General features: G+C 37.2%; 1 protein-coding gene across 7 annotated transcripts in view; it reads left to right on the top strand.

Moving 5' to 3' along the window:
* Positions 1-25,651, top strand: part of LOC123876856 (apical junction molecule-like) — a 79,266-nt gene extending 53,615 nt beyond the window's left edge. For 3 of the 7 annotated variants that reach the window (XM_045923237.1, XM_045923236.1, XM_045923233.1), the window contains 14 exons: positions 2,769-2,863; positions 8,365-8,547; positions 11,285-11,428; positions 12,546-12,677; positions 13,683-13,756; positions 14,547-14,642; positions 15,700-15,798; positions 16,182-16,386; positions 17,117-17,228; positions 17,658-17,796; positions 18,243-18,452; positions 19,042-19,533; positions 19,832-19,921; positions 20,486-25,651. In XM_045923237.1, coding sequence (XP_045779193.1) covers positions 2,769-2,863; positions 8,365-8,547; positions 11,285-11,428; positions 12,546-12,677; positions 13,683-13,756; positions 14,547-14,642; positions 15,700-15,798; positions 16,182-16,386; positions 17,117-17,228; positions 17,658-17,796; positions 18,243-18,452; positions 19,042-19,533; positions 19,832-19,921; positions 20,486-20,686 — 2,272 coding nt within the window. In that variant the 3' untranslated portion in view covers positions 20,687-25,651. Of the gene's footprint in view, positions 1-2,768; positions 2,864-8,364; positions 8,548-11,284; positions 11,429-12,545; positions 12,678-13,682; positions 13,757-14,546; positions 14,643-15,699; positions 15,799-16,181; positions 16,387-16,548; positions 16,594-17,116; positions 17,229-17,657; positions 17,797-18,242; positions 18,453-19,041; positions 19,534-19,831; positions 19,922-20,485 lie in introns of all 7 variants that reach the window. The other 4 variants (XM_045923234.1, XM_045923239.1, XM_045923238.1 and 1 more) reach the window with 4 other exon arrangements.

Below are 25,651 nucleotides of genomic sequence, written 5' to 3'. Positions count from 1 at the left end.
TTCCACCTATCTTATGGATATATTATATGTATTTAATTTAAATAAATGTATATATATATAGATTATAGATGTATCGCGTCAAGCGGTGATAGCCTAGTGGTTAAGCCGTCGGCCGCCCTATTCGGAGAGTTCGAAGTTCGATCCCAGGCACGCTAGCTCAAATTTTTTGAAATTATGTGCATTTTAAGCAATTAAAATTGCCATAATGATCTCAAAAGTGTGGAGTCTGCTAATCCGCCCTGGACGTCCCCGGGATATAAGCTAACCCTGTACCTTTCGTTAGAATCGGTTGCACTGTTGGGCCGTGAAAAAGTAGCAGACAGACAGACAGACAGACACACTTTCGCATTTATAATATTAGTATGGATTAGTATAGATTGAATTAAAGTAATAATTAACTCAAAAATAAAAGCATGCAGTTCAACGACCTGAAAACAGTCTGGGTAGGTTTCTGTACACTTAGGTCCAGTTGCATAAGAGGTGGTTACGGTTATTGTTAAACTTTAACCGTCAATTAAAGCAGAATGGGTTTCACAAGTCGGGGTTTGTAATTATTGTAACAAACCACCACCTTCATCTTTGACCGAAAAACCTTTAACCCTAATCAGAGGTCTTGATTAATCATAATACCGAATTATGCAGTTTTTTATTAGTAAAATGAATGAAATAAAATATGCTTTGATGATATGAATGAATGAAATGAAAGGTGCAATTAGTAGCCTTATCGCTTTGAAGCGATCCCTACAAGGCAACCATGTTGCAGATTTAATGACTAGTGAGATAGTGTTTAGAGTGTAACTTAGTTATCAAGGTAAAAGGAAAACACTTAATACCTAAGTAATAATGATGGTGGTCAAAGTATAATGGTAACGGTAATGTAACTTTAACCGTGGGCCATGCAACTGGACCTTAGTAATACCCAAAATGACACCATTGTCAACATAAAACAATGGGATTAATGCGGCCAATTTTACAATAACCTTTCGTCATACCTCCGTTTTGCATAAGCAAGGGAGTTACAACATAACGTTTTCATTTATTTTTTGGCCGTAAATCCGGAGTTTAGGCGCACCAAGTACGTGCACAATTATAAAAAAATACTAGTTACCACAAAATCTAAGAAGCATAGGGATACCTGACCTATGTTTCTTTGGTTTAATTTTTATTTTTTTTATTCACAATAGGCAAGCGCTTGACCACAATCACACCTGATGGAAAGTGATGATGTGGTCTAAGATGGGACGCGTTTACCTCATTTAAAGCAATCAAAAATCTTCGACAAAAGTTTACTACTCAAAGCTAAAAAGTACCATATTAAAGTTTTTTTTAAAAAAGAATAATAGCCATGCTAATCATGTCTAATACTTCCCTTTCCACTCCATTTGTATAATAGTAACATAATAATAGTGTATGTACCTAGTAAATAAATAATACTGTGTCCTAAAATATTAAAAAAACATTTACCTGCTTCTAAAATCAGTATGTATTGTTTTTAACCCCCGACCCAAAAAGAGGGGTGTTATAAGTTTGACGTGTGTAACTGTGTATCTGTCTGTGGCATCGTAGCTCCTAAACTAACGAACCGATTTTAATTTAGTTTTTTTTGTTTGAAAGGTGGCTTGATCGGGAGTGTTCTTAGCTATAATCAAAGAAAATCGGTTCAGCCGTTTGAAAGTTATCAGCTTTTTTCTAGTTACTGTAACCTTCACTTGTATACATCAAGCTTGCCTACTTTATAATTTTACAGATTTGGGTAAAAGTTGGACCATTCAATTAAAATGTTATGTGATATTTGAGTTGTTGTGCCGTTCTTTACTAACCAAGTCATTTAGCACTGAAAGTTGATTTTTGCCTTGTATATTATCTTATACATGAATAATTTATCAGTTTAATATATCAGTTTCTTGATTTTATCTTTATTTATCTATCGTCTACGTCATATAACTCATATTAATTATTATTATTTCATCAACTTTTGCCTCAGATATGTTAGGCAGAAAAGTAAAGTAAGAAAAATATAATTATGTTAGACAGTACACAATATTTCAGCAAAATAACTTTCCAACTTACCTGGCCAAATTTTTCTTTAATGATTTTTCTGTTCTAAAACGATATAAAACTTTTTTTTTTTAAATTACAGGTATTTTAAAAGCTGAATTTAGTTTTTGAAAGCTGTCAATCTCCCATAAGGAGTAACAAGGTCCAGCCAGTTTGATTCAGTAACATTATTAGTTCAAAATCAAAATTTTACTACTTTGTTTGACGATTGGAATGATTGTTGCAACTGAAGTTATCAATCTTATTTTCCTCGTCATATTTCCTGTATTTTAGTGACGTTAAAACTATTTCGGGCATGCCACCTGCCACAGTGTGATTTAATTACTAACTGTAACTCCAAAACGTTTATACAGGGTGTAACCAGACCGCTAACAAAAACTTAGCGTTATTATCAACACAATCCAATGCCAATAAACATTTCTAGTGTTTTTCAAACCCGCATTGTATAGCGTACAAAACTCGGGTCAATGCCCTACCCACGAAGCGGCATTGACTTCGAGTAACCTATTTACGGAATGATCGTTGACCTCTTGCTTCAGTCAGATGTTTTATTTGCAATATATTGTAAACTCTTAAAAAATACAGGTTTTTTCGTAGTTTTTTTAGGGTATCTCATCAGTACTATCACGTGTCTTCGTTTTTGCTAGCGTACTGGTTACACCCATTATACTAAAACATGGGATAAATAGAGATTTTTTTATGACTTCCAGGGCGGCATCAACAACGAATGTGATGTTCGCGTCTGCGCCGCTCACGAGACGCGCGTCCGCACTCCAGCTCGACTCGTCCGACACTGATAATAAAGGTACTTTGTTTTATCCCCACTCTTCTTTTATATACCCTCCGTTCGTTATGTGGGTATGTTTTGGCAGAATACAAAGGAAAATCTAGAGAAAAATGTAAAATAAGTTGCTATTGAAGTGGATAAACCAATATCTTTCTATAGAACAAAAAGTAGGAGATAACCAGTGAAGGGCAAAGCGTAGAAATATTCCTTACACTCTATTATGGCGTGAAGAAATCTCTACTTTAGTTAGTCGTACATTATTATATTCTATCGCACGATTCTTCAATTCGAATGTAATCCTGTAACTTCACTTTGAACCGACCAATCAGTGTACAAGGTTACATGACAGTTCGAACCAATCCAATGAGCCTGTTGCTAATTTAATTGGTTGAAGTTAGATTTAACAGCCGTGAGTATGTGGCCCCTATTTTTGAATGTGGTTTGTATGCTTTGTCGTTCACTGGAGACAACGACATTTTCACCAGCAGTTAGAGCCTTAATCTATTTTGTTTTTTTTTTTTTAATTGTCAAAACATACCCGTAAACTACGTTTAGTCGATGTAACGTTACTCTTTCTTATTCTATCTCTATGTTTGTGTCTGTGACACATAGCTGTTATGACTTGTGTAAACACGCGCTTTGGGGCTTAAAGCTAGCTTTGCCTTATATAGATATCACTATTGTATTCGGTATCACCGATTATTACTATATTATAGATATCACCACTGTTTTTTGCTTCAAAAGATTTTGTATAAATGTTAGAAGAAGTATTAGGCAAATTCCGTTGATGCACCCTAAAACAACTACCCTAGGGTGTATACTCGGAAACCACCCCAGATTAAAAAATAACCTTCAGGTTCAAAATGTTGAACTTCTAAAATGTTGAATTCACATAATGTTGAATTTGCAAAATGTTGAATTTCGGAGTTGTGTTGAATATTCACAAAAAAATGTGATAAATGCAAGAACTATGCAAAGGGATTTGAGGGGGGGGGGGGGGGTATAGACCCCCCCGAGCACATTCCGAGTATACACCCTAGAATGGCTGTTTTAGAGTGGATGAACGGAATGGAAAAATAGAAAGAAAATAGGATAAAAGCCGTGATAGCCTAGTGGTTATGACATCCGCCTCCTATTTGGGAGGACACGGGTTCGATCCCGGGCACGCACCTCTAATTTCTCGGAGTTATGTACGCAACCAATTAAATATCACTTGCTATAACGGAGGGAAAACATCGTGAGGAAACCTGCATGCCTGAGAGTTCTCCATCATTTTCTCAAAGATGTGTGAAGTCTGTGAACACCAGTGGCGTGCAGCTCACAGAGATATAAAAGCACTGCCTACCCTAGTTGTACTAAATCAACTCTTATTTTCCATTATGGCTTGCCAGAAAATAGGCTCATACCTTAATGCTTACCCTGGCTTTAAACTCTGTGCACGCCACTGGCGAACACGCTTGGCCAGCGTGGTAACTATGACCCAAACCCTTCTCATTCTGAGAGGAGACCCGTGCTCAGTACTATTGGATTGATGATTGTGATGATGCTTTGATATTGCAAGTAATTATGTATTTGTATATCGTTTTATGCTACCAAGGAATTATGTTCGCGAGCCTGTGTAAGTAAATATTTGACCCACTCTTAAATTTTAATGTATGTAGTTGTTATATACTTGGTAATGAAAAATTTAAGGGTGGGTAGCATAATTTTCGAAGATAATAATAAGTACATAAAGATATTATGGTGGTAGAAAAATGAACTAAGAAGTATTTAAGTCCAAAGCTTATGAATTAATGGTAAACCATATGGCCCAAACTGTATTAGGGGTTATAGAGCATTATTTTTTTTATTTATTGGAAAAGTTATCACACTAATATTATAAAGGCGAAAGTTTGTATGTGTGTGTGTGTGTTTGTTACTCCTTAACGCAAAACCTATTGGACGGATTTGGCTGTTTGGAATGGAGATAGATAATATCCTGGATTAGCACATAGGCTACTTTTTATCCCGGAAAATCGAAGAGGTCCCACGGGGTTTCGTAAAACCTAAATCCACGCGGGCGATGTCGCGGGCATTGGCTAGTAATTTAATAAAACCTAAAGGTAAAGAGATGGTTAGAATAGTGTTTGAATAAACCGGCAAAATCAATTACACTAATGTAGAGTGCGGGAAAACACGTCGTTTAGTATGATTAGGTATTTATGTAGATAAATACAAGTATTTGCAAAGAATACGGAATGGCTAACACTGCCCTCCTCAAGCTAAAACGTCGTTAACCAACATTTGGTCAAATTTGACTTTTTAACACTATCTTACTCAGAATTTTTTTTTCTATCGACCAATCTAACCGGTATTTTCCTAGCTGCTGTAGTTTTTGATATAGCAATATGAAGAACGTCGTTAAGTAACTACCTGTTTATATAATAACAATACTTAAACGTATTTAACTGACATTGCCAGTCTAAAATGTCTCTAAGCGGCGTTAATTTTTATTGCTACAAGGTTTTTTTCTTAAATTCCATAGCTTAAATGTCTTTAAACGAAAATGCTAGACTAAAATGTCTTTAATCACACATAAACGCGTTACAGTTTAGTTATATTTTGCAAAAAAATATTGTTTCCTAGACTGAAATGACTCTATCCCGCAATACATAACTTAAATGTCTCTAACTATTCCCGCATCTCGCCAGGTTGTAACTTTATTGTGAATTAATTTAGTCATAAGTGCGCCTGAGTGCGCCTGCGAGAGCTTTCTGGAGTAGATGTGGCGCACGGGCTCAGTGTTCTCCCGCCAATTTTGTCACGATGGCGGACAAAATATCGAAGTAAATATTTGTTTTTATAAGAGCGCGAAACATGCATTTGAAATTATTTATAGTTGCAGCCATTTAGTGTTCCGTTTTGCTACAATCATTATTTATATTTATATTAATAGTTAATATTAAAATAAATCAATAATGAACTAGCTACTAGTGGCAGGAGCAACAAAAAGACTCGCCGTAAGAGGCGTGTCTTTTTGTCGTTTCAAATATTTATTGTAATACTGCAAAAACATTTCATGTTTTAAAATTGTTTTTTCTATGTATATAAAATGAAGTAGCTTTTCAGCAAGCAAACAAACTAAACTAACTAGCTAAACTACACTCGGCGTCACAAAAATCGCACCTATCTGAAAATGAGGCTTTTAACCTGTAATATTACCAAGCCTGTACATCTAACCCAAACAGTATTGATATCAATGCAAAGAACGTTTAAAGACCTTTTATCAAACAATAGTTACATTTCATAAACGATATAAACCTGAATACGGTACGTCAAAGAAAATGTTGCAAAAATCCTCATTATAGGGACCACGACTTGTTTGAACTTCATGGGCTATAAAATGGCCAGTATAAGTAAAAAATAAGGGCATTCACCATCCAAACGTTGAAGAGGACACACGTTAACTCTAACCGCAAGAAAACTAACCCTCAAGATGGACACTACTGCTGAAGAAGCCTCTCAAGTGGTTGCACTACTGCGATCAGGGGTGCGACAATGTGATGTGGCACGGCAACTTAATTTGAGTCGTTCTTCCGTGCAGCGGGTATTCCAAAGGTTTCCAGAGACTGGGGGCTACATCCGGAGGCATGGATCAGGTCAACGATGCTGCACATCCGAAAGAGACGACCGCTTTATTGTGATATCTTCTTCGCGCAATCGACTCCTTAATGTCGTTGAGCTGCAACGGCAGTTCCGAGAAGTTCGCAGAGCTACAGTGAGCACGTCTACGATTAGAAGAAGGTTGCGAGAGAAGAAAATTGCGGTCCGCGTACCTGCTAGGGGTCGGAAATTAACTGCACAGCATCGCAGGGAAAGGTTGCAATTTGCCCGTGAGCATGTCAACTGAACCCTCGACCAATGGAAGGCTGGACTCTTCTCGGATGAAACAAGAGTATCTTTATTTTGTAATGACGGGCGAAAGAGAGTGTACAGAAGACAAGGCGAACGATTTGCTCAGGCTTGCATAGAAAGAGTAGAATATGGCGGGGGATCGAGCATGTTCTGGAGTGGCATGTCAATCGACGGAAAAATCGAACTTGTGTGTGTTTCCCGGACTGGAGGAGCTCGTGAAAAGGGATCACTGACTACTCATCGGTACATAACGGAGATTCTAGACGAGCATGGGCACTTTCGGACTGATGCTCTTTCAATTGTAATTGTAGTTACCGTTACTTTCATTGGAAAACCTCAAATATTTATAAGCAATGCTAACCTAAAACGTCGCTACGGTGCGATCTTTTGTAATAAGCCACATTTTAGTTTAGCAAGTCTCCCCAAAAAACGCTACTGTAAACAAATCATTTCTATTCTTCTAGACTAAAATGTGTTTAAATTACAAGAGCCGCATTTAAGTGTTTTGTTATTGATAGTTTTTAGGAACATAACCTAACATATAATGTCGTTAAAGTCTTTTAGAGTCATTTTACTTTAGAAATTATATAATTTTTTTAAGTTCCGTAAAAGGATAAAAAAAGTAAATGCAATCCAAGCCATAAACATCTTAAAGGGTAATCTAACGACATTTTAGTTATGTAAATATAAGCCGTTGTTAGAAAAAATGCTAGACTAAAAAGCCAAAACTCTCCTGCTATAATTATTATTTATTCTAGAAACTTAAAAATACAGCTATTCGAAAGTGCTCTGTTTGCTCTACATTTCTATAGTTTCAAGTTTTGTATATGTTTATTAGTTATCAAATGGCATCATTTCTTTATAAATCCGCGCTTTTTTGATCATATCTCGAAACTTGGTTTTGGTAGTTAACGACACTTTAGCTTTAGGACGGCAGAACAGACATCTGTGCAATGCCAATGACAACCTTGTCTGTGATCTCACTAATATGGTAATACGTGATTGCCATTGCAATTATCTAGTATATTAGGTGTTTGGTGTAGTCTAAGAGAAACATAAAGTACAGTACTACTTTTATAAGTTTTCTGATGTACTTGCGCAGAAATCTTATTTTTGAATGGCGTGAAAATATCAGCCAATCATAGCGCGCGTCTGTCCGCTATTGGTTGTAGCCTCCGTTATGTTTTGTACGCGCGAATTATGGGCACGAGTCTCTGTCGTTCTTGTGTTTAAAATCTTAATGTCAAGCAATAAGGTCTATATTTCCTCAGTATATCGAATGTATGGTTTTGGCGTTAGGTTGCGCTTTTCTGCGTAAATGAATTTTGCCGATGAGACTGTAAAAATGGTGGTTATGGCTAATCCTGAGCTCGCGATATGGCTTCCGTGAATTTAGGTTTTCTGGAAATTCGTGGGATTTGTTTTATTTTCATGGTTATCCATGAAATTTCGTCACCAGGATGCAAACCATCTCGAAGCGAAACGGTAACACGGCGTCCTACGTGAGCGATCCTGACGCGAACAGATTGTATAGCAAATTAGCATCATTAGATCAGTAGCAAGTTGGGATCCACAAGGTAGTTGAGTATAGCTGTATGCTCATGGAGCTCGTCCGTCGCTTGCAGACGAACCCGACCGCTCGCCGCAGCCGCTCTGGTCGTCCGTGGCGCGGCGCCGCACCGACCTGGTGCCCACCCTCCCCGCCCCGCGCGCGCCAGGTAGGGCCTACTCCATGACGCGCCTCGACCGCCTGGCCCCGCGCCCCTTGCAGGAGGCCTCGCCCTCGCTGCACCACCTCCACCGGACCCGTACGTATACTCAAGCCTGCACGGGTGTGGAATCAGCACGGGTTTACGCTTAACGGTTAATTGCGACTTATTGACGCTTGGAGGCGCTGGTTTTGCATTAGATTAGCTTCTAGGCAAGCGCGTAAACCTATAGTTTCTTTTTAAAAGGTTGAGTCGAAGATTATTCAAGATATTTTTACCGAGAAGACAACGTGCTTATAATAGAGATGATGACTACTAGTCAAATCGGTATCAAACGTCGAAACGCTTGCTTAGTAAGGAAGCTTGTATGAAATACACAGATGTGGTGGTGTGATCAATCGATCATAGTATTATGTTTGTCAGTAAAACTACAAATTGACTTTAAAAAGATTAAAGTTTGATTCAACCTGTGAGCCTTGGTATAAATTAGAGAATTTAGAAAAACCTTAGTTTAGTGTGTTTGGACGTGTGACAAATAAAATGATTTTGTCTTTGGAATGTTTAGTATCCTGAATTTATATATTTTTACAAACCAAGGAAAATACTATCAAAATACTACTATAATATTATATATTTGACAACCGTGCTGGTTCTATACGCAGGAATTTAGCGCTTTGGGGAAGGGCTTGCAACGCGTCTCAACGCCTGGACGGGATAACTCGGTCGCTTTGCTTTCTACAAGCTTATTCCACTTATTGGGACTTTCCATGCTTTTTATACCAGTTCCTCTGGTCTCTTCATTAATCTATGATTCTTCTTCTAAGATTAAGGTATCTTCTGTAGAAGTGCATTCCACATTAGAATGTTCTTACGTCTTGATATAAAAAAATATTACTTGATACATTGTTTTTTGCCCAATTACCTACATCTCTTTTATAATCACAGTTTTTTATTGAATCCAACTCCAAATCCAACTGTCAATTTAGTTTGGAGATAGTGTTTGTCCGAAAATATAATTTAGTCGTTAAAATTCCCGGTATTTTATTGTTTGATAATATAAGTATGTATCTAATTTATAGTACTTGATTTTATAAAGTTTCATGTGTATTTTTTTATGATTTCTTATGTCTTTTCTACGAATCCATAATTATTATGAGGTACATGTGAAGTAAATTCAAATTTAAAAAATCCCTAGCTATGCAAAAAAATGCAATATACCTAATTTGTAAGCTTTGCTTAAGAGTTTTGTCCCTTCTCGTTAATAATAATATTATTAACATAATGTAATGTAACACTTATTTGTTTTGCTTAGTGAAACATAACCTGTTTCGCGCCTAAATATTTGAATTCGTTTGTGTTGCTAAAGTGTTGATTTTTATATACAGTGTGTTCTAAAATCAACAGAGACAAACATACCTACTAGGTGTCTTAGTTTACCATTTAGCCTTTTTTTAAAGACATCAATATTGAAATTGTGTTTTAATTTCTATAAGTTTTTTCTAATTAGTATGTCTTTATTAAAATCAAACTAAAAAATCCTTTAGAATTTTTAACTGTAAATTATTAGGCTTCCTACCGACATAGGTTTCAACTACTTTATTGTTTTCTAAATTTCAAAGGGTTCTTATTATTGGTCCATTTTTGGGTTTAACGTCTTACATCACGCGCAAATGGTATCTAAAACTTCTGCACATATGGGATAACCAGGTAACTTTCAATTGTCTAGCTGCAGCATGTTACAAAATGTTTTTAGAACGTAATCTATAGTGAATCTTACTCAGTGTAAAGGCAATTTAATTGTTATGAATAATGAACGGTACGGTACCTATACTTTTACGGTATATTGACCGGTGTTTGCCAGATACTAGCTGCTAAAAAGTTAATAATGACATTTTGTAACATCCTGTATGTCTATAAAATCTCTCCATCACTCTGGTAAAGGCATTCTTCGCACAAGGTAAGGTTCTACTAAATATTTACTTACCTATTTTTATGTAAATAAAAAGTTTTTATTTCTTATCTTCACATTTATGTCACATTACTAATGAATATATTTTTGTGAATTTTTTACTTGTTGATAACAAAATGGTTCTTTATTTATTTAATCATGAATTTGATGTGTATTTTTTTAATGATATTACGTCAATTTTAATGAAAATGTTTTCTCCACAAAAAAAAAATCATCGAACAAGCAGTATGCACGCTCATCGCCTTCAATCACCGTTCATCACGTTCATCTGCTTAAATCACGTTCATATATTTTATAAAACGCTTAATAATCACCTTTGTGCATCCTAGTGCATTTAAAATTTGTGAAATTATCTCATAAGAAAACGTCAATGTACAGATTATTTTTTCATTCACTACTACAACTAACATTAACTATATCATTGTACATTATACATTGCGTCTTTGAGACGAGAAGTGCCATCAAAGCACCTTATTATTTCACCCAAAACCCTCAATCAACCGCCAGATAATACCCGGTTTCTAGCCAATAAGTACCTAACATGATTAGGCGTGGTACAAAAAGTTCCATATCACACTCATTTCTAACAAATCATATTATACATTGACCATTGTACATTGCATTTTTAACACGATCTTTGTCTTTCATTTCCACAAATAATTTTAATACAAAACTGTCAATGTATACAACAGATTGGCAGAGACGATATCCGACTCTCGGCCCGCAAGTGGAATATCACATGACGGGCGTGGCTAAAGTGCTTCAATATCACACTCACTAACATTATTATACATTATACATTGCGTATTTAACACATTGTTTGCCTTTCCTCTTCACATAATTTCATACAATACCGTCAATGTACAGAGACCAGATCGGGCGAGACAACACCCGGCTCCCGGCCCGGCAGTGCGATGTCCAACGCGACGGGCGTAGTACGGAGGGCTTCATCCGCGCCCCGCAAGCCGCGGCCCGCCTCTATAGCCGGTACGGGTGTTAACACGCCGCGAGGTAAATTGGACTTTGTTACGTAGGCAGTTGAGTTGGGTTTTGCGATGACACGTACGTAGCACGTACTAGTCGCTAATGTGTTGTGTGGTATATTTTGGTTGTAATACGCACTTGTTTTTGATTTAATAACTCCAAATTAAAAAAAAGTCCAAACGTCCAGACAGAAATATTTTGATTGTAAGTTAAATGATGAAAGTAATAACTATATTTTCTAAAATTCCAATTGAATCGTTTTGATTTTGGCTATAAGTATTATAGATATATATTATTAACGTAAGTTTTACGTAAAAAAAACCAAAAAGCTACCTTTGTAACCTGTAAATCGAGTTTACTTAATTATAATATTCCTTTCCTTAATTTTTTTTATATCACAACGCAGATTTCTGATTCGACCCTAGATCATCTAAAAGTACTAACTTCGTCTGCATTTTCTGTTTTTATTGTTTAACTAATTTTATTTGTGTGCGCTATTGCTGTGTTTTAATTAACGTGAATGAAAGCTTTGTATGTCGATGTTTGCGAAATGCTGCTTCATCAATGTTTTTTAAGTATTTGAACATAAAGAACTACTTCAAATAATCCGATATTTTCAAATACGTTCCAAATACCTCAATATTTTGCCACTATAAATGTGTAAAAATGATTGAAGTGAAACTTCTTTGGCTATATAGTAATCCTGTATGAGTGTTAGTACGTCAGAGCCGAGTTTCTATGACCGGAGAATGAGTCTTTTAGTAAAAAAAACTTTATATCCGAGTTACGTTAATTTGCCTTTGTATGGACAATAGACGTTGGGGGTATATGGTACTGAAATGGTGATCACACAGTTCGCCCGGAAAGCGCAGTATTGGCAGACCCCAACTAGCAGGCGGCACAAGATCTTGGAGTGTGGATTCCACACTGGAGGTCCCCACAAGAGACTTAAATCCAGCACTAGACATCTATCGGTCGACGATACATACGCGTTCTGTCTTTGTCTTACCGTACAATAAAAAGCCGAAAAGTCGAACTCACGGCTCCTTTTCACCAAATTTTTTTCTCCCTAAAGAAGTTTCACTTCAAAAAAGGTTCTTTTTCAACTTAATTATAAGTAAAACGTATAAAACATCGTACCTAGGTCCGGACACAGGCGCCAACAGCGTGGCCACTACGCCCTCTGTGTCACGCGACGCGACCACTGTGGTCAGCCGGCCGGCCACCACGCCGCGCCGCCCCAGGCCACTGTCGCTGCACGCCTCGTCCAAACCAGGTCAGCCTATTACCCCCTAAAAATCTCCCTAGGGTGGATATTCGGAAATGCAAGCCCGAGTTTCTTGCTGGCTCTCCTCGGTGGAAACGGCTTGACGACTTCCCGATATGACCATTCCCCGGTATGACACTTCCGTATTGCATCCACAACTTTTAGGTGAGATCGGGCCTTTTCGCGTTGTCACGACACATCTTAGACTTTCGTTAGATTTCAGATGTTATTTCTGTAAATCCATACTATAATATTATAAATGCGAAAGTGTGTCTGTCTATCTGTCTGTCTGTCTGTCCGTCTGTCTGTCTGTCTGTCTGTCTGCTACCTTTTCACGGCCCAACAGTTTAACCGATTTTGACGAAATTTGGTACAGCTTTAGCTTATATCCCGGGGATGGACATAGAATACTTTTTATCCCATAAAATCAAAGAATTCCTATGGGATTCCTAAATACCAATGCGCTTAACCGATTTGCAACAAAGGAACCGAGGTAGCTTGCGTCCCTGCAATTGCCATAGGCAACTTTTTATCCCGGAAAATCAAACAGTTCCCACGGGATCTTTAAACACCTAAATCCACGCGGACGAAGTCGCGGGCATCCTCTAGTCACACTTCACACTAATATTATAAAGGCGAAAGTTTAAATTTGTGTGTGTGTGTGTGTGTGTGTGTGTGTGTGTGTGTGTGTGTGTGTGTGTGTGTGTGTGTGTGTGTGTGTGTGTGTGTGTGTGTGTGTGTGTATGTTTGTTACTCCTTCACGCAAAAACTACTGGACGGATTTAGCTGAAATTCGGAATGGAGATAGATAATATCCTGGATTAGCACATAGGCTACTTTTTATCCCGGAAAACCAAAGAGTTCCCACGGGATTTCAAAAACTTAAATCCACGCGGACGAAGTCGCGGGCGTCAGCTAGTGTTTAATATGTGTTAGATCTGCAAATAAAACTGATTCTATTATAATTTTATACAATTGATTTAAATATATAATTTACGCTTGTTACATTTGCAGCTACGCCGGTCGCTCCCGGTGAGGGCAAGCCGCCGCTCCACAGAAAGCCAAAGCCATCCAAAGATCACGATAAGGTGAGTTGTTATTATTTGTCAGGCTATCTCAAACTGCACAACCGTGTGCACAAAATCAGGTGCTGTTTTAGAAGACTTGTAAAAACCAGCCAAATGCGAGTCCAGACTTACTTCCGACATTTCGCACGATAAATCAAAAACATAATGCATAAAAATAAATAATAATCTGTTTTAAAATGTACAGGTGAAGCTCTTTCACAATATGATATCCCACTTGGTATAGTTATCTTACTTTGAAAATTGATTACATTAAGTATTTGTTCATGAACACATTTTAACTTTTTTAACCCCCGACCCAAAAAGAGGCGTGTTATAAGTTTGACGTGTGTATCTGTGTATCTGTCTGTGGCATCGTAGCGCCTAAACGAATGAACCGATTTTAATTTTGTTTTTTTTTTTGTTTGAAAGATGGCTTGATGGAGAGTGTTCTTAGCTATCATCCAAGAAAATCGGTTCAGCAGTTTGAAAGTTATCAGCTTTTTTCTAGTTACTGTAACCTTCACTTGTCGGGGGTGTTATAAATTTTTAATTTACACTTGTTTTGTGATGTAACCACAAATTCACGGTTTTCGGATTTATTTCTTTACTTGTGCTATAAGATCTACCTACCTGCCAAATTTCATGATTCTAGGTCAACATACCACATTATAAGTTTTGATTCCCTTGTCTTGACAGACACAAGTGATAGACAGATAACAAAGTGATCCTATAAGGGTTCCCTTTTTCCTTTTGAGGTACGGAACCCTAAAAATGAGTATTCGAAGTTTAAATTGTTTCGTTGGTTCCCCAGTCTCGCGGCAAGTCTCTGTCGGCGTCGCCGGGCCGCACGCTGTCGCCTTCGCCCGCCGCGACCAAGGACCCCAGTGTCGACAAGGAGATACCTAAGGTAAAGCCCCCTTTTTTTAAAAAAAAATTATATAGACTAGCGCTTGGCTGCAATCAGACCCGCTAGCAAGTGATGATGCAGCCTAAAATGGAGCACGCTTGCCTATAAGTTGCCTATTCACTCTTGACTTGAAGGTACCAATATTATAGGTGGAAGGGAAAACTGATGCCGGAAGAGCGTTCCATATCCTAGCGGTTCGGATTAGCAAAGAGGAATCGAATCGTTTCGTACGTGTTCGAGGAATTTCGACTACGTACGGATGCCCCATTAGAAAAAGGGCGGGATACTGCGTACTTAGCTTTCCCTAACTTATAAATAACTACAAACCTGACCTTGGCTAATCTGTGTAAAGCCAGAAGAAAAAAAAAGTCCCCATAAGGTTCTATATTCTTTAGAAACAGGGTGTTACTTTGCGGAAGTCACAAGTAGTGATAAGTTAAATCCATCCATACTAACATTATAAATGCGAAAGTGTGTCTGTCTGTTTGTCTGCAAGCTTTTCACGGCCCAACAATTTAACTATTTTTTGATGAAAGGTACAGAGTAATCTTAAATCCCGGGGAAGGACGTATGCTACTTGTTATTCCGAAAATTAAACAGTGCCCATGGAGTTCTTAAAGGCCCATCTGTTAAACCGATTTATATGAAATTTGGTATAGAGGTAGCTTCCATCCCGGAAACTGACATCGGCAACTTTTACTCCGGAAAATCAAAGAGTTCCCCGGGATTTTTAAAAACTATATCCACGTGGGCAAAGCCGCGGGCAGCATCTAGTACTTGACATTATAAATTCGATAGTGTGTGTCTGTCCGCCTGTCTGTCTACCTACCTACTAGCTTTTCACGGCCTATCCGTTTAGCCGATTTTGACGTTTGGTGCAGAGATAGCTTGCATCCCACTGTTGGACCCCATGTCCAACTGTGGGCTGCAAGCTATCTCTCCTTTTTATCCTGGAAAACGAAAAAATTCCCACCGGGATTAAAAAAAAACCAATATCCACGCGAACAGGTTCGCCAGCAACATGTAGTAATTTTATATATTTTTTTGTATTCCCCAGAGCGTGCCACAGCCAGTGCTGGATAAGAATCAAGTGAATGAAGTGAACGCCATCGAAGTGACGCAGAAACTAGAGGCATTGCGAATCGAAGACCCTCAGGTGAATATTCTTCGATAACTTGGTCAATCTCTGAACCATGTACTTAAGTACTTTTTTTTATTTTTTAGGGTTCCGTACCTCAAAAGGAAAAACGGAACCGTTATAGGATCACTTTGCTGTCTGTCTGTCTATCCGTCTATCGTGTCTGTCTAGAATATGTTATAGGGTACTTCCCGTTGACCTAGAATCATGAAATTTGGCAGGTAGGTAGGTAGGTCTTATATCGTACAAGTTTAACAATTTCGACCATCAAAAGGAGTACAATTGTACCTACTTTGAATAAATGATTTTGACTTTGACTTTTGACTTTATAGCACAAGTAAAGGAAAAAATCTGAAAACCGTGAATTTGTGGTTATATTATAGACTAATTTCCCTTTTCAGCAAACAAGCGAAATCAAAGAAACAATAGAGGTTAAGCCTGAAACGAACAACGAACAGAAGGTAGTAGACAAACCTATAGACGTACAGAAGCCAGTCGAGAAAGAGACAGCAGATACGCAGAAGCTAGTCGAGAAGGGGACGGAAGATAAACGAGAAGAGAAGAAAGAACCCTCGGTGGAAAAGACTGAAGATAACGAAATGACGGGTGAGTTATACCTCTACATAGTATTAGATCTCTACTTAGTTAAGCCTACAACGAGTAACGAAATAAGGTAGAAGATAAACCGATAGACTACAGAAGCCAGTCTAGAAGGAGGCAGCAGATACTTTGAAGCCTTTGAGAAAGGGATGGAAGATAAACGAGAAGAGAAGGAACCCTCTGTGGAAAAGACTAAAGATAACGTTATGACGGGTAGCTTATAATATTGTGTGATAAGTTAGATATGCAGAACCTAGCAAAATATTGTAGAAAAAGTGTCACCTTTAAGTTTGTACATATAGTTATTTATTTTTAAAGCAGAACTAAATCTTTCAAACCATTTTAAAACTAATACACTTGTTTATATTCTCACAACTATTAAAAGGCTGGCTATGGCTAATTCTTTTATACACAATTTCCTAAACTAATCTAGTGTTTTTCATAATCTGAGCTCTACAATGCTGTGTGAGTTTTGGCTCCATAGCAGCCCTGTGGTTATTAGTTATTTTTCGCCCGGAATTTCCATCGACCCATAGAGCCACTCATTAAGTTATTGGAAGCTCTCGCTTAACAGATAATGATATTTTGAAAATTCTTTTACTTAGACGACGAAGACGTATTCAATATTCAATTCAATAATCTTTATTGCGAATTTGGGTTAGTTTACAGATCTTAAAACTATTGCTTAACTTACTAACTTAACTAACTTATATTTAACTTTTGCAATTGTTTTCAGCATCAATGGTCCGTCGCATAACGACTGAGGAGGAAGCTAAGGCGGCTCTCGCGGAAAGGAGACGACGCGCTAGAGAGGAACTAGAGCGACAGGCAGAGTTGGAAAGGCAAAGGTAAGAGCGAGAAAAAAACTGTTTATAATTGAAATGCCTCCTGTTCCCTTTTAAAATGAGGATTTCGTCCGCCCCCGGCTAATCGTATTTATATCATAAATGCAAAAGTACGTCTGTTTGTACTTTAAGCTACAACGGAGGAAGGTATTAACGTGTTTTTTTTTTTGCTTGGGTATAGTTAGAAGACCTGGAGATTGACGTAGGTTACTTTTATGACGAAAAATCAAAGAAGTTCCATGGGATTTTTAAAACATGGACGTAGTCGCGGATTTCATTTAGTAAAATGATATTTCGCTGCTTAAAAACTTTTTTACTACACCTAATTCACCTCAATAGGTTTTCGTAAAATCCTTTTTAGCGGAATTCTATACGTACACTATGAGGAATCAACCTGTCTATCTATCCTAAATACTTTGAAAACCATTTCAGATTACAACGCGAAGCAGAAGAAGAAGCAGAGAGACAGCGTCAAGAGGAAGAGAGACAGAGGCGCGAGGAAGAAGAAGCGAGAGAGTTGGCCGCTCTACAGAGGAAGATGGAGGAAGAGAAGCTTAGAAAGGCCATTGAGGTGAGTGTGTAGTGAGAGCTAAATACTTCAGATTATAATGCAGATAAAAAGGAGAGAGAGTGTGTATAAAAACAGGTATGAGGAAGAAGCTATAGAACTGACCACTCTATAGAGGAGACTGGAGAAAGAAAAGCTTAGAAACGCCATTGATGTGAGTGAGTCTGTAGTTATATGAACAGAAAAAGTAGAGAGACATTAGAAGGAAGAGAGACCAGGAAGAAGAAACGAGAGAGTTAATAGAGGAACAGAAGCTTTAGAAGGTCATTTACGTGAATTAAACGCAAAAGAGTGACAGCATTAAAAGAAAAGAAACAGAGGCACAAGGGAGAAAAAAAGAGAGTAGGACGGAGTAAGAAATTAGAGCATTGAATGTCAAAATACGTATACCTCACGAAGTTTAAATATCTCAATGATCATTTTAAAGAAGATTAAATATTTTGTTTCAGGCACAACAGCAATTAGAAAAAGAAGAAGCTGAGCGGCGTGTGAAAGAAGAAGAGGAAAGAAAATTAAAGGCAAAAGAAGACGAAGAGAGACGGAAGGCGGCCGATGAGGCGGAGAGGGTGAGGCGAGTGGAAGCAGAAAAGGAGGAACGTGAGCGACTCGCACGGAAGCAGAGAGTAGAAGCCATCATGGCGAGAACGCGCTTGAAGAAGGTAAGGCAATAAATATACTAGAAATTGTAATAATTATAATAATTAAGAGTAGAAAGGTACAAAGGCTCCATCCAAAATGTAAGCGTCAGCTGAAAACATGCTTAAAGAAAGTAAAGCCGTAGAAAAATAACAGGTACTAGGTAAAGGAAGAATAAAAGAGGCGAGGAACAGCAGATGGTGAAGTTGACGCGGAGAAGATGAAAGTGAAAGAACAATAAATAAAATAAAAAGTTTGTGAAAAAATCATGACAAGCGTTTGATTAAGAGTATGAGTATAATAAGCAGAAAAACTAAGTTTTTGGTACCACTACTTACTCATAAAATCCTGTCTATTATTAAATTAAAAATAAGGGAAATAGACATAAAAACTAGGTGTCCTCCAAGGTATACCATTGTGTCCATTCTACTTACTTTTATTTACAATGGATATGATTCGCATGAAGTATCTGGGGATGGTATTATATGATCACTGATTACATTTCTGAAGAAACTATGAAAAGTAGAATATCCTATCAGTAAAGGGTATAACAAGGTATAACATTTTACACAATACGCATAAAAGTTTATATTTTTATTCTGTTCTTTGCAGCAAGCGGAAGAGGACAAGAAACAGCAAGAATTGAAAGCGCAACAACAAAACCAAACAGCTCCTGAAAACAATACATCTGCAGATGCAACTGCAACTAAAGACAGCGTAGATAGTGCAACACCCGCAACAAACGAAAACGGAGCAACAAATTTGCAGAATTCAGAAAGTGCAACACATGAAAGTGTAGCACTAGGAATCAAAACGGAAAGTGTTGATAGTGCACTTGTGAACACAGCAGAAGAAAGTGCACCTTTAGTGAATTTCGCACAAGATAGTGCAAAGTCTGAGAATGTGTCGTTTTTTAGTGATGATAGTGCAAAGGATGTGGTAGCTGGTAGTTTAGAGAGTGCGTCGTCAGTCAGTGATAGTGCGTCGATAGTGACTGTACGAGAGAGTGTGAATGTAAATCTGCCGGTATCGGTTGAGATTGGTGTGGATAATATCAACGGAAACATGCAAAGCACGGATTTGTTGCAGCTTGCCCCTAGTCAGGTCAGTCTTTCATATTACCTCAACCTATCACCTTAGTACGTACTAGCCAACACACCTTGTTTCTTCTTTCACCAAAGGTTGCCTGGTGATTGCTCTGAGCAATAAGGCCGCCTTTGCATACATTGTTTTTAATTTTTAGTTTCTTATCTTCTAGATAAAAAGTAGCCTATGTCCGTCTCCGGGATGTAAGCCAACTCTGTCACTTTCATCAAAATTGGTTAAACTGTTGGGCTGTGAAAAGCAAGCAGACAGACAGATATACATACTTTCACATTTATAATATACTGTTTATTGGCAGCCTGAAGATACGTCTCGCCAGCCTGCTGCGGCGGTGACCAACAACGGTAATGTGACTGCCGACCTGCTGGGCCTGTCCCAACCACATGAGGTACACTAAACCTTTTTTTTATCCCATTAAAAAATCCTGTAGGAACTGTTTGATTTTTCAGGATAAAAAGTATCCTATGTCTATAGATAACTCCAGGATGCAGTTATCTTTATACCAAATAGGCGATACCCACGACTTCATCCATATGGGCTTAGGTTTTTCGAGAATCCGTAAGAATTCTTTAATTTTCCAGGACAAAATATAGCCTATATCCGTCCCAGAGAAGCAAGATATCCCGATACCAAATTTCGTTAAAATTGGTTAAATAGATGGACTGTGAAAAGTTAGCGGATAGACACTTTCAAATTTATAATATTAGTATGAGGATTCAATTTGTTTATAGTGTTCATTGACTGTTGAACTGTAGGTCATAAGTTATCTGTGGTCTTTGCTCGTGCGAGCCGGTGCGACCATGTTTGTCGTGTAGTATAATTTTGTAACAGAAATTAAAAGTGTTTTTATATAGAAAGCTGAACTTTTCCTAGCTGAGTTCACAAGATTCCTCCAAGTATGCCTATCATTGACTTACGTAAAATTAAGTGCAAAATACTTTCATTATTTCAGACAAAGGACAAACCAGAGGAGCAGACAACCAAGCAAATGGACAACACGCCAATATTGGACGCCAACAACGGCAACGCCAACGTTGGCCACATATCCGCCAACTTCATACAAACCGAGCGCCTGGCCGACGTCGCCAAGCTGGACGACTTCGCCTCGCACAACGGGCACAACCATCCGCTAACGCTGCAAAACGCGATCTAACGGGGCTACGACTCTGTCGCAACAGCGATTGACCCCGGGCCATGGCTGCGGCACACAAGCGACGGGTGACTAGTGACTACAGAGGAATAAATGTTATTGGACGACCGGACGCCGCACGCGAATCGTAAGGAGGCGCAAACATTGTTACAGCTTAAAAAGATTTTCGTAGTCGATTGATGGAGACATCTAGACAGAGCAATCCTATAAAGACACAGCTAGGAGAGCAATATACCGACCAGTAAAATTGACCTAGTAATGGATCAGTCGTTTGAGTATGTAGGTGCTATAACCGTTTAGCCAGCTAGTCCGCAAACAAAGAGATTTGTTTGTGGACTAGCTTAGACCGGGATTTGCCATAAAATAGGGCCGGCGTATTACACAACATAATAATAATGTTTGCGTCTTCATACGTCTCTATACTCCACGCTTACTGATCATTGTCTGCATCGTTACTTACCATCAGGTGGAACCGCAGTCGAACGTGAACGTTTCACTAAATGGCGGTAAATAATAATCGACGTGGAAAAAATTGATTATGATAATACATGATGCAGGCCACGACTCCACTGCACGGCCATATTAAGCGTGTCGCTTGCCGCCAAAAGCCATGGCCCTGCGGTATGGGTCGGTTACTATTTACATAACCCTGTGTTAGCTGCAGTAAGACCGGCTAATGTTGGATGCGTTTTGGAAAACTAAACTGGAAAAAATAGTTTACCTTGAAAAAAATTGCTGGTTTTCGGATTTTTGATATAGTAGCCGAAGTATTACTAGGCAGTTGTCCTACCGCCAGCGAGGAATCGACTAGCTATCGACTTTTTCTCGCTCAAGAAACGGACAATCGATGTATCGATATCGTCAGTATAAAAAATGAATATAATAATAGTTAATCGCTGACTGTACACAGCCGGCGAGAAATCTCTACTTATTATTTGTCGTGTATCAAGAGCTATTAGAGAAAAACTCGCTCAGCGATTCTCTCTTGGGGTCAAAACACCCTCACAGTTCGCGCAGGGACTAATTAGTGTATGGCAGGCGATTATTCGTTTGTCACACTCGCTCAATAGTCCAGCGACAAAACTATTCAAACTACACATTCGCTTCTCGTTGCTCGCTAATCAGCGGTCGGACAACTGCCTTATTACCAAAATCAATGATCTTATGCGCAATCGATTCGTACGAAAAATATTCTTGGTTGATACAAAACATGTATTCAATAAGCGGCCGGCCTTATTGTGAAGGTAATAAGAATCAATTTGGATTGGCACTCTCAGCTTGCATATTGGCTAGGTGAGACATAAGACTTTATAATATTATGTATTGTGTAGACTTGCACCTTTGTCCAACTAAGCTCTCGAAATAAGTTCGAAGTTTTGTTTTGAAATACTTTAGAATTTGTTACGACACAGTACTATGTTATACATTGGTATTTATTTATTGCTAGGTTTGCTAATAGTATGAGGGAAAATTAGGGTAATATCACACGAGAGACTTGTCGCTCGACAAAATGTTCTACTAGTAGTAGTAGCACGTAATAAGCACGGTGCAAACTATTTTGTACGAAAAAAAAAAACGGCTGTCATTTCATCAGACAAATATGTCATTGCAAACTTAACTAATTCTCACATGGCAAGATTACTTTTATCCGCAACACAACTAATCGCGTAGACGTAGGGTACTGTACCCGTCAGTAAATAATATTATAATATATCGAGCTCTAGAAAGAAGTAATTTGACGGCTCCGGCTTCGTAGAACGTTGTCTGTGTCATTGACTCTGACAAAACGTCACAGTAATGAGTGTCAGAGACGACGCTCTACAAAGCTGAAGCTGCCAAGCTTTTTAAAGCTCGATGTGAATTTTTTACTGCTGGGTTACTGCACATTTATGATGCGTTGGTGGTCATTAGAAAACTAGTTTATAACAAGTTGTGTGGTGAAAATAGCCTATCATTTACTTACGACGCAAAAATAGGGATGTTATAAGTTTTACCGCTTTGTCTGTCTGTGGCATCGTAGTGCTCAAACGGATGGGCCGATTTTAATGCGATTTTCATTCAATAGCTGAACTATCAACTAGTAATGTTATTGGTTGGTTGTGAGTTGAAATTGGTTTTTTAGGGTGTCCTCGTGTAAGAATAGGAAAAATCCTTAGTATGAGTCTCGACGTATCTTAGAAAACAAGTCTCGACAGATTTCCGTCTCGCGACAAAAATGTCTACAGTGAGGTCCTAGACTGAGTTTTATACGAAAGGTGCCTTTAATATTTTCGTATTGTTTTAGAAAACGGTGCTAATTAGATGAAATTTAATTTCAATGAGGGAAAGTACAAAATTGTATGTATTTTACGGCTAACATAGGCTAGGAGTCAGTCGGTGAATTATTTGTATATTACATTTTCCGCTAGCCAATATGTACGCATCGAGAAGGGTGTAGTTTTTGTCTCTTATGTCCATTATTCGCACAGATCATGCCAATTTTTCTGTAATATTTGTTTAAATCGATTATTAAGTCGATACTAAATCGATTAAAAAATATTTTTAACATTTATCAAAATCGTTCCTTACATCAATTTTAATCACGATTATTTATCAAATGTATTTTATTCGATAATAATCAATAATGTCTAGGCAAATAAGATCTGGCGAATAGTTAACATACTGAGTTAGGGTTGGCACATGCTGAAATAATAATAAAATATAATTAATAATAATAATTACTGCATTTATATCGCAAATCCACGATTTATGAAATAATAGGTTCTAATAAAATATCTAGCTTTTTGTTCCGCTTACTAAATGTAAGCGAATATGAATTAATTAAAAAAAAATTGTCGCTTATCGTTCCTCATGTTCAATGTATATGAGAGAAAAAAAATATTTTCATAATATAATATTAAACAATTAATAATTATTGTTCATTGCATATTTCGAGTTAGGAAAGGGGATTCATCATTTCATCCAGTCTGAGGCGATCAGGCATAGAGTGTACTTCGACTGCTCAGACTTGAGACACGGTTAAAACGAGACAGATTTACGTCCCTGATATGAATTTGTCTCTGTTTAACTCTAAGTAAAGTCTGTGTCTTTGTTTAACTCTAAGTAGAGTCTGAACAAAGTCTAAGTACGTTCTATAGATACGCTAAAATCTACGACAAAATCTGTACTTAAATACAAACAACAAAAAAAAATTTTTTTAAATAAATAATACAAAAATACATTTTGTTTCGTTATATGTCTTTGTAGCGTGCCAATAAAGAAACGAATCGAAACGAAGCGGCGCTGATCATTCCGTCTCACTCACACACTATACTGTGTGAATGAGATCGATTGATTAACGCCGCTCTTCATTGTTACAAGCGAAACCAATAAAATGCAGACTATTCTTTGAGTTTTATTACGGTTTACATAATTATTAAGAAGTTATAAAATTTTGATGTTTGAGTGAAAATGCATTTTTTGTCGTGGACTCCCGGACTATTCATTTCAATGTCATTTTATCATTAATAGGTTGTGTGTAGGGACGCTGTACTACACAGTGTGTATTACAATAGTTATTTAAAATAAGTTCTATTTATTGTGATGTTTTTATTATTATTATTACTATTAAAATAATAATTTTGGCTTTAGACATGTTTATTTGTGATTTATCAACATGGATGTTATATAACTTTTATCATAGACAAAGTAGATTGTTACACCAAAAATGTGTGAAAAGGATTACAAATATAATTTTGTGGATATAATCGATTCGAAATTAAAAAGGCTAGTATATTATAATAGCGCTTGAAATAGTTATCTCTTTTTAGTTTTCCGTTGTAGATCATGCAGGAAATATTTTGAAAATATCGTGATGGCAATCCCGCACAGGAGTTATTAACGAAAATGTTATATAACATTTGTTTCGTAAAAAAATATCCTCAGTTTTGCCCACAGCTTTGACTGTGTGTTAGTCGGATTAAGCTTTAAGCGGTATCTCGGGGTCTATTAAGTACTAAAAATAAATAGATTCATCATCGTGTTATATAACTTTTGTTAGGGATCGTCATATAATTCATATTAATTAACAACCAAGTGTAATATCAAATGAAGTCACAGACAAAATGCTAGTAAAAAATGATAGTCTTGTTTGTATTTAAATTTACCTATAACTAATATCTGATATAAGACTTATTTAGCTTTGAAATACTAGGCACGTATGAAACTACTGTTTATAGACCTAAATAACGAAGTGCATATTTAAGGTGAATCTAGACTATGTAACAGGTAAAATGTTGTACATGTAATATAGTCTATAGTCATCTTTTAGATCTCCTAAACTATAAAGAAACATTCAGGTGTAAAAACTGTTCGCATCTCTTGATAATGATACTTAAGAATAATAATTCTTTTTCGAAATATTTTTAAACCAGTATATGAGATTGCAGATTGCAGTCTTGCAAAAGTAATTTTAAGTAAAGTTTTTGGTCAATCACTATCATAACAATAATTATTGTCATGTACCCACATAAAAATTTGGTGGGTGTTGGTTTGGACTAAAAAGAAAATTCAACTGATTTTTGCTGAATTTGGTTTTAATTGAAATAAATGTATTGATAAAAGTGCATCCAAATTATGTAACATTTTATAAAACTTGTTGAACAATATGTTTGCCATTGTTATATAATATCTGTCTATACTACTGAAACATGTTGTATAACATATTATACAGTATAGAAACACCATTAGATATTAAGTATAACATTCAAGAGATGCGAAATATTAAATATGTTTGAAATACAGTTCTGTTTTGTATTTAAATTATTTCGCTTTATAAGATATTAAATTTGAAAACGGAGGTCTGTAAAGCTAATATGAAAACCTGAACGCGACGCAGTAGTAACAAAAAACAAATAAACGTTAACTATAGGATAAAGTTTGCTCAGCCTAGCTGTAGAGAACGCCACTAGACGTCATATTATGACTATA

Source organism: Maniola jurtina, chromosome 22, assembly GCF_905333055.1.
Source record: "Maniola jurtina chromosome 22, ilManJurt1.1, whole genome shotgun sequence".
Taxonomy (NCBI): domain Eukaryota; kingdom Metazoa; phylum Arthropoda; class Insecta; order Lepidoptera; family Nymphalidae; genus Maniola; species Maniola jurtina.
This window is presented reverse-complemented; position numbering and strand designations above follow the sequence as displayed.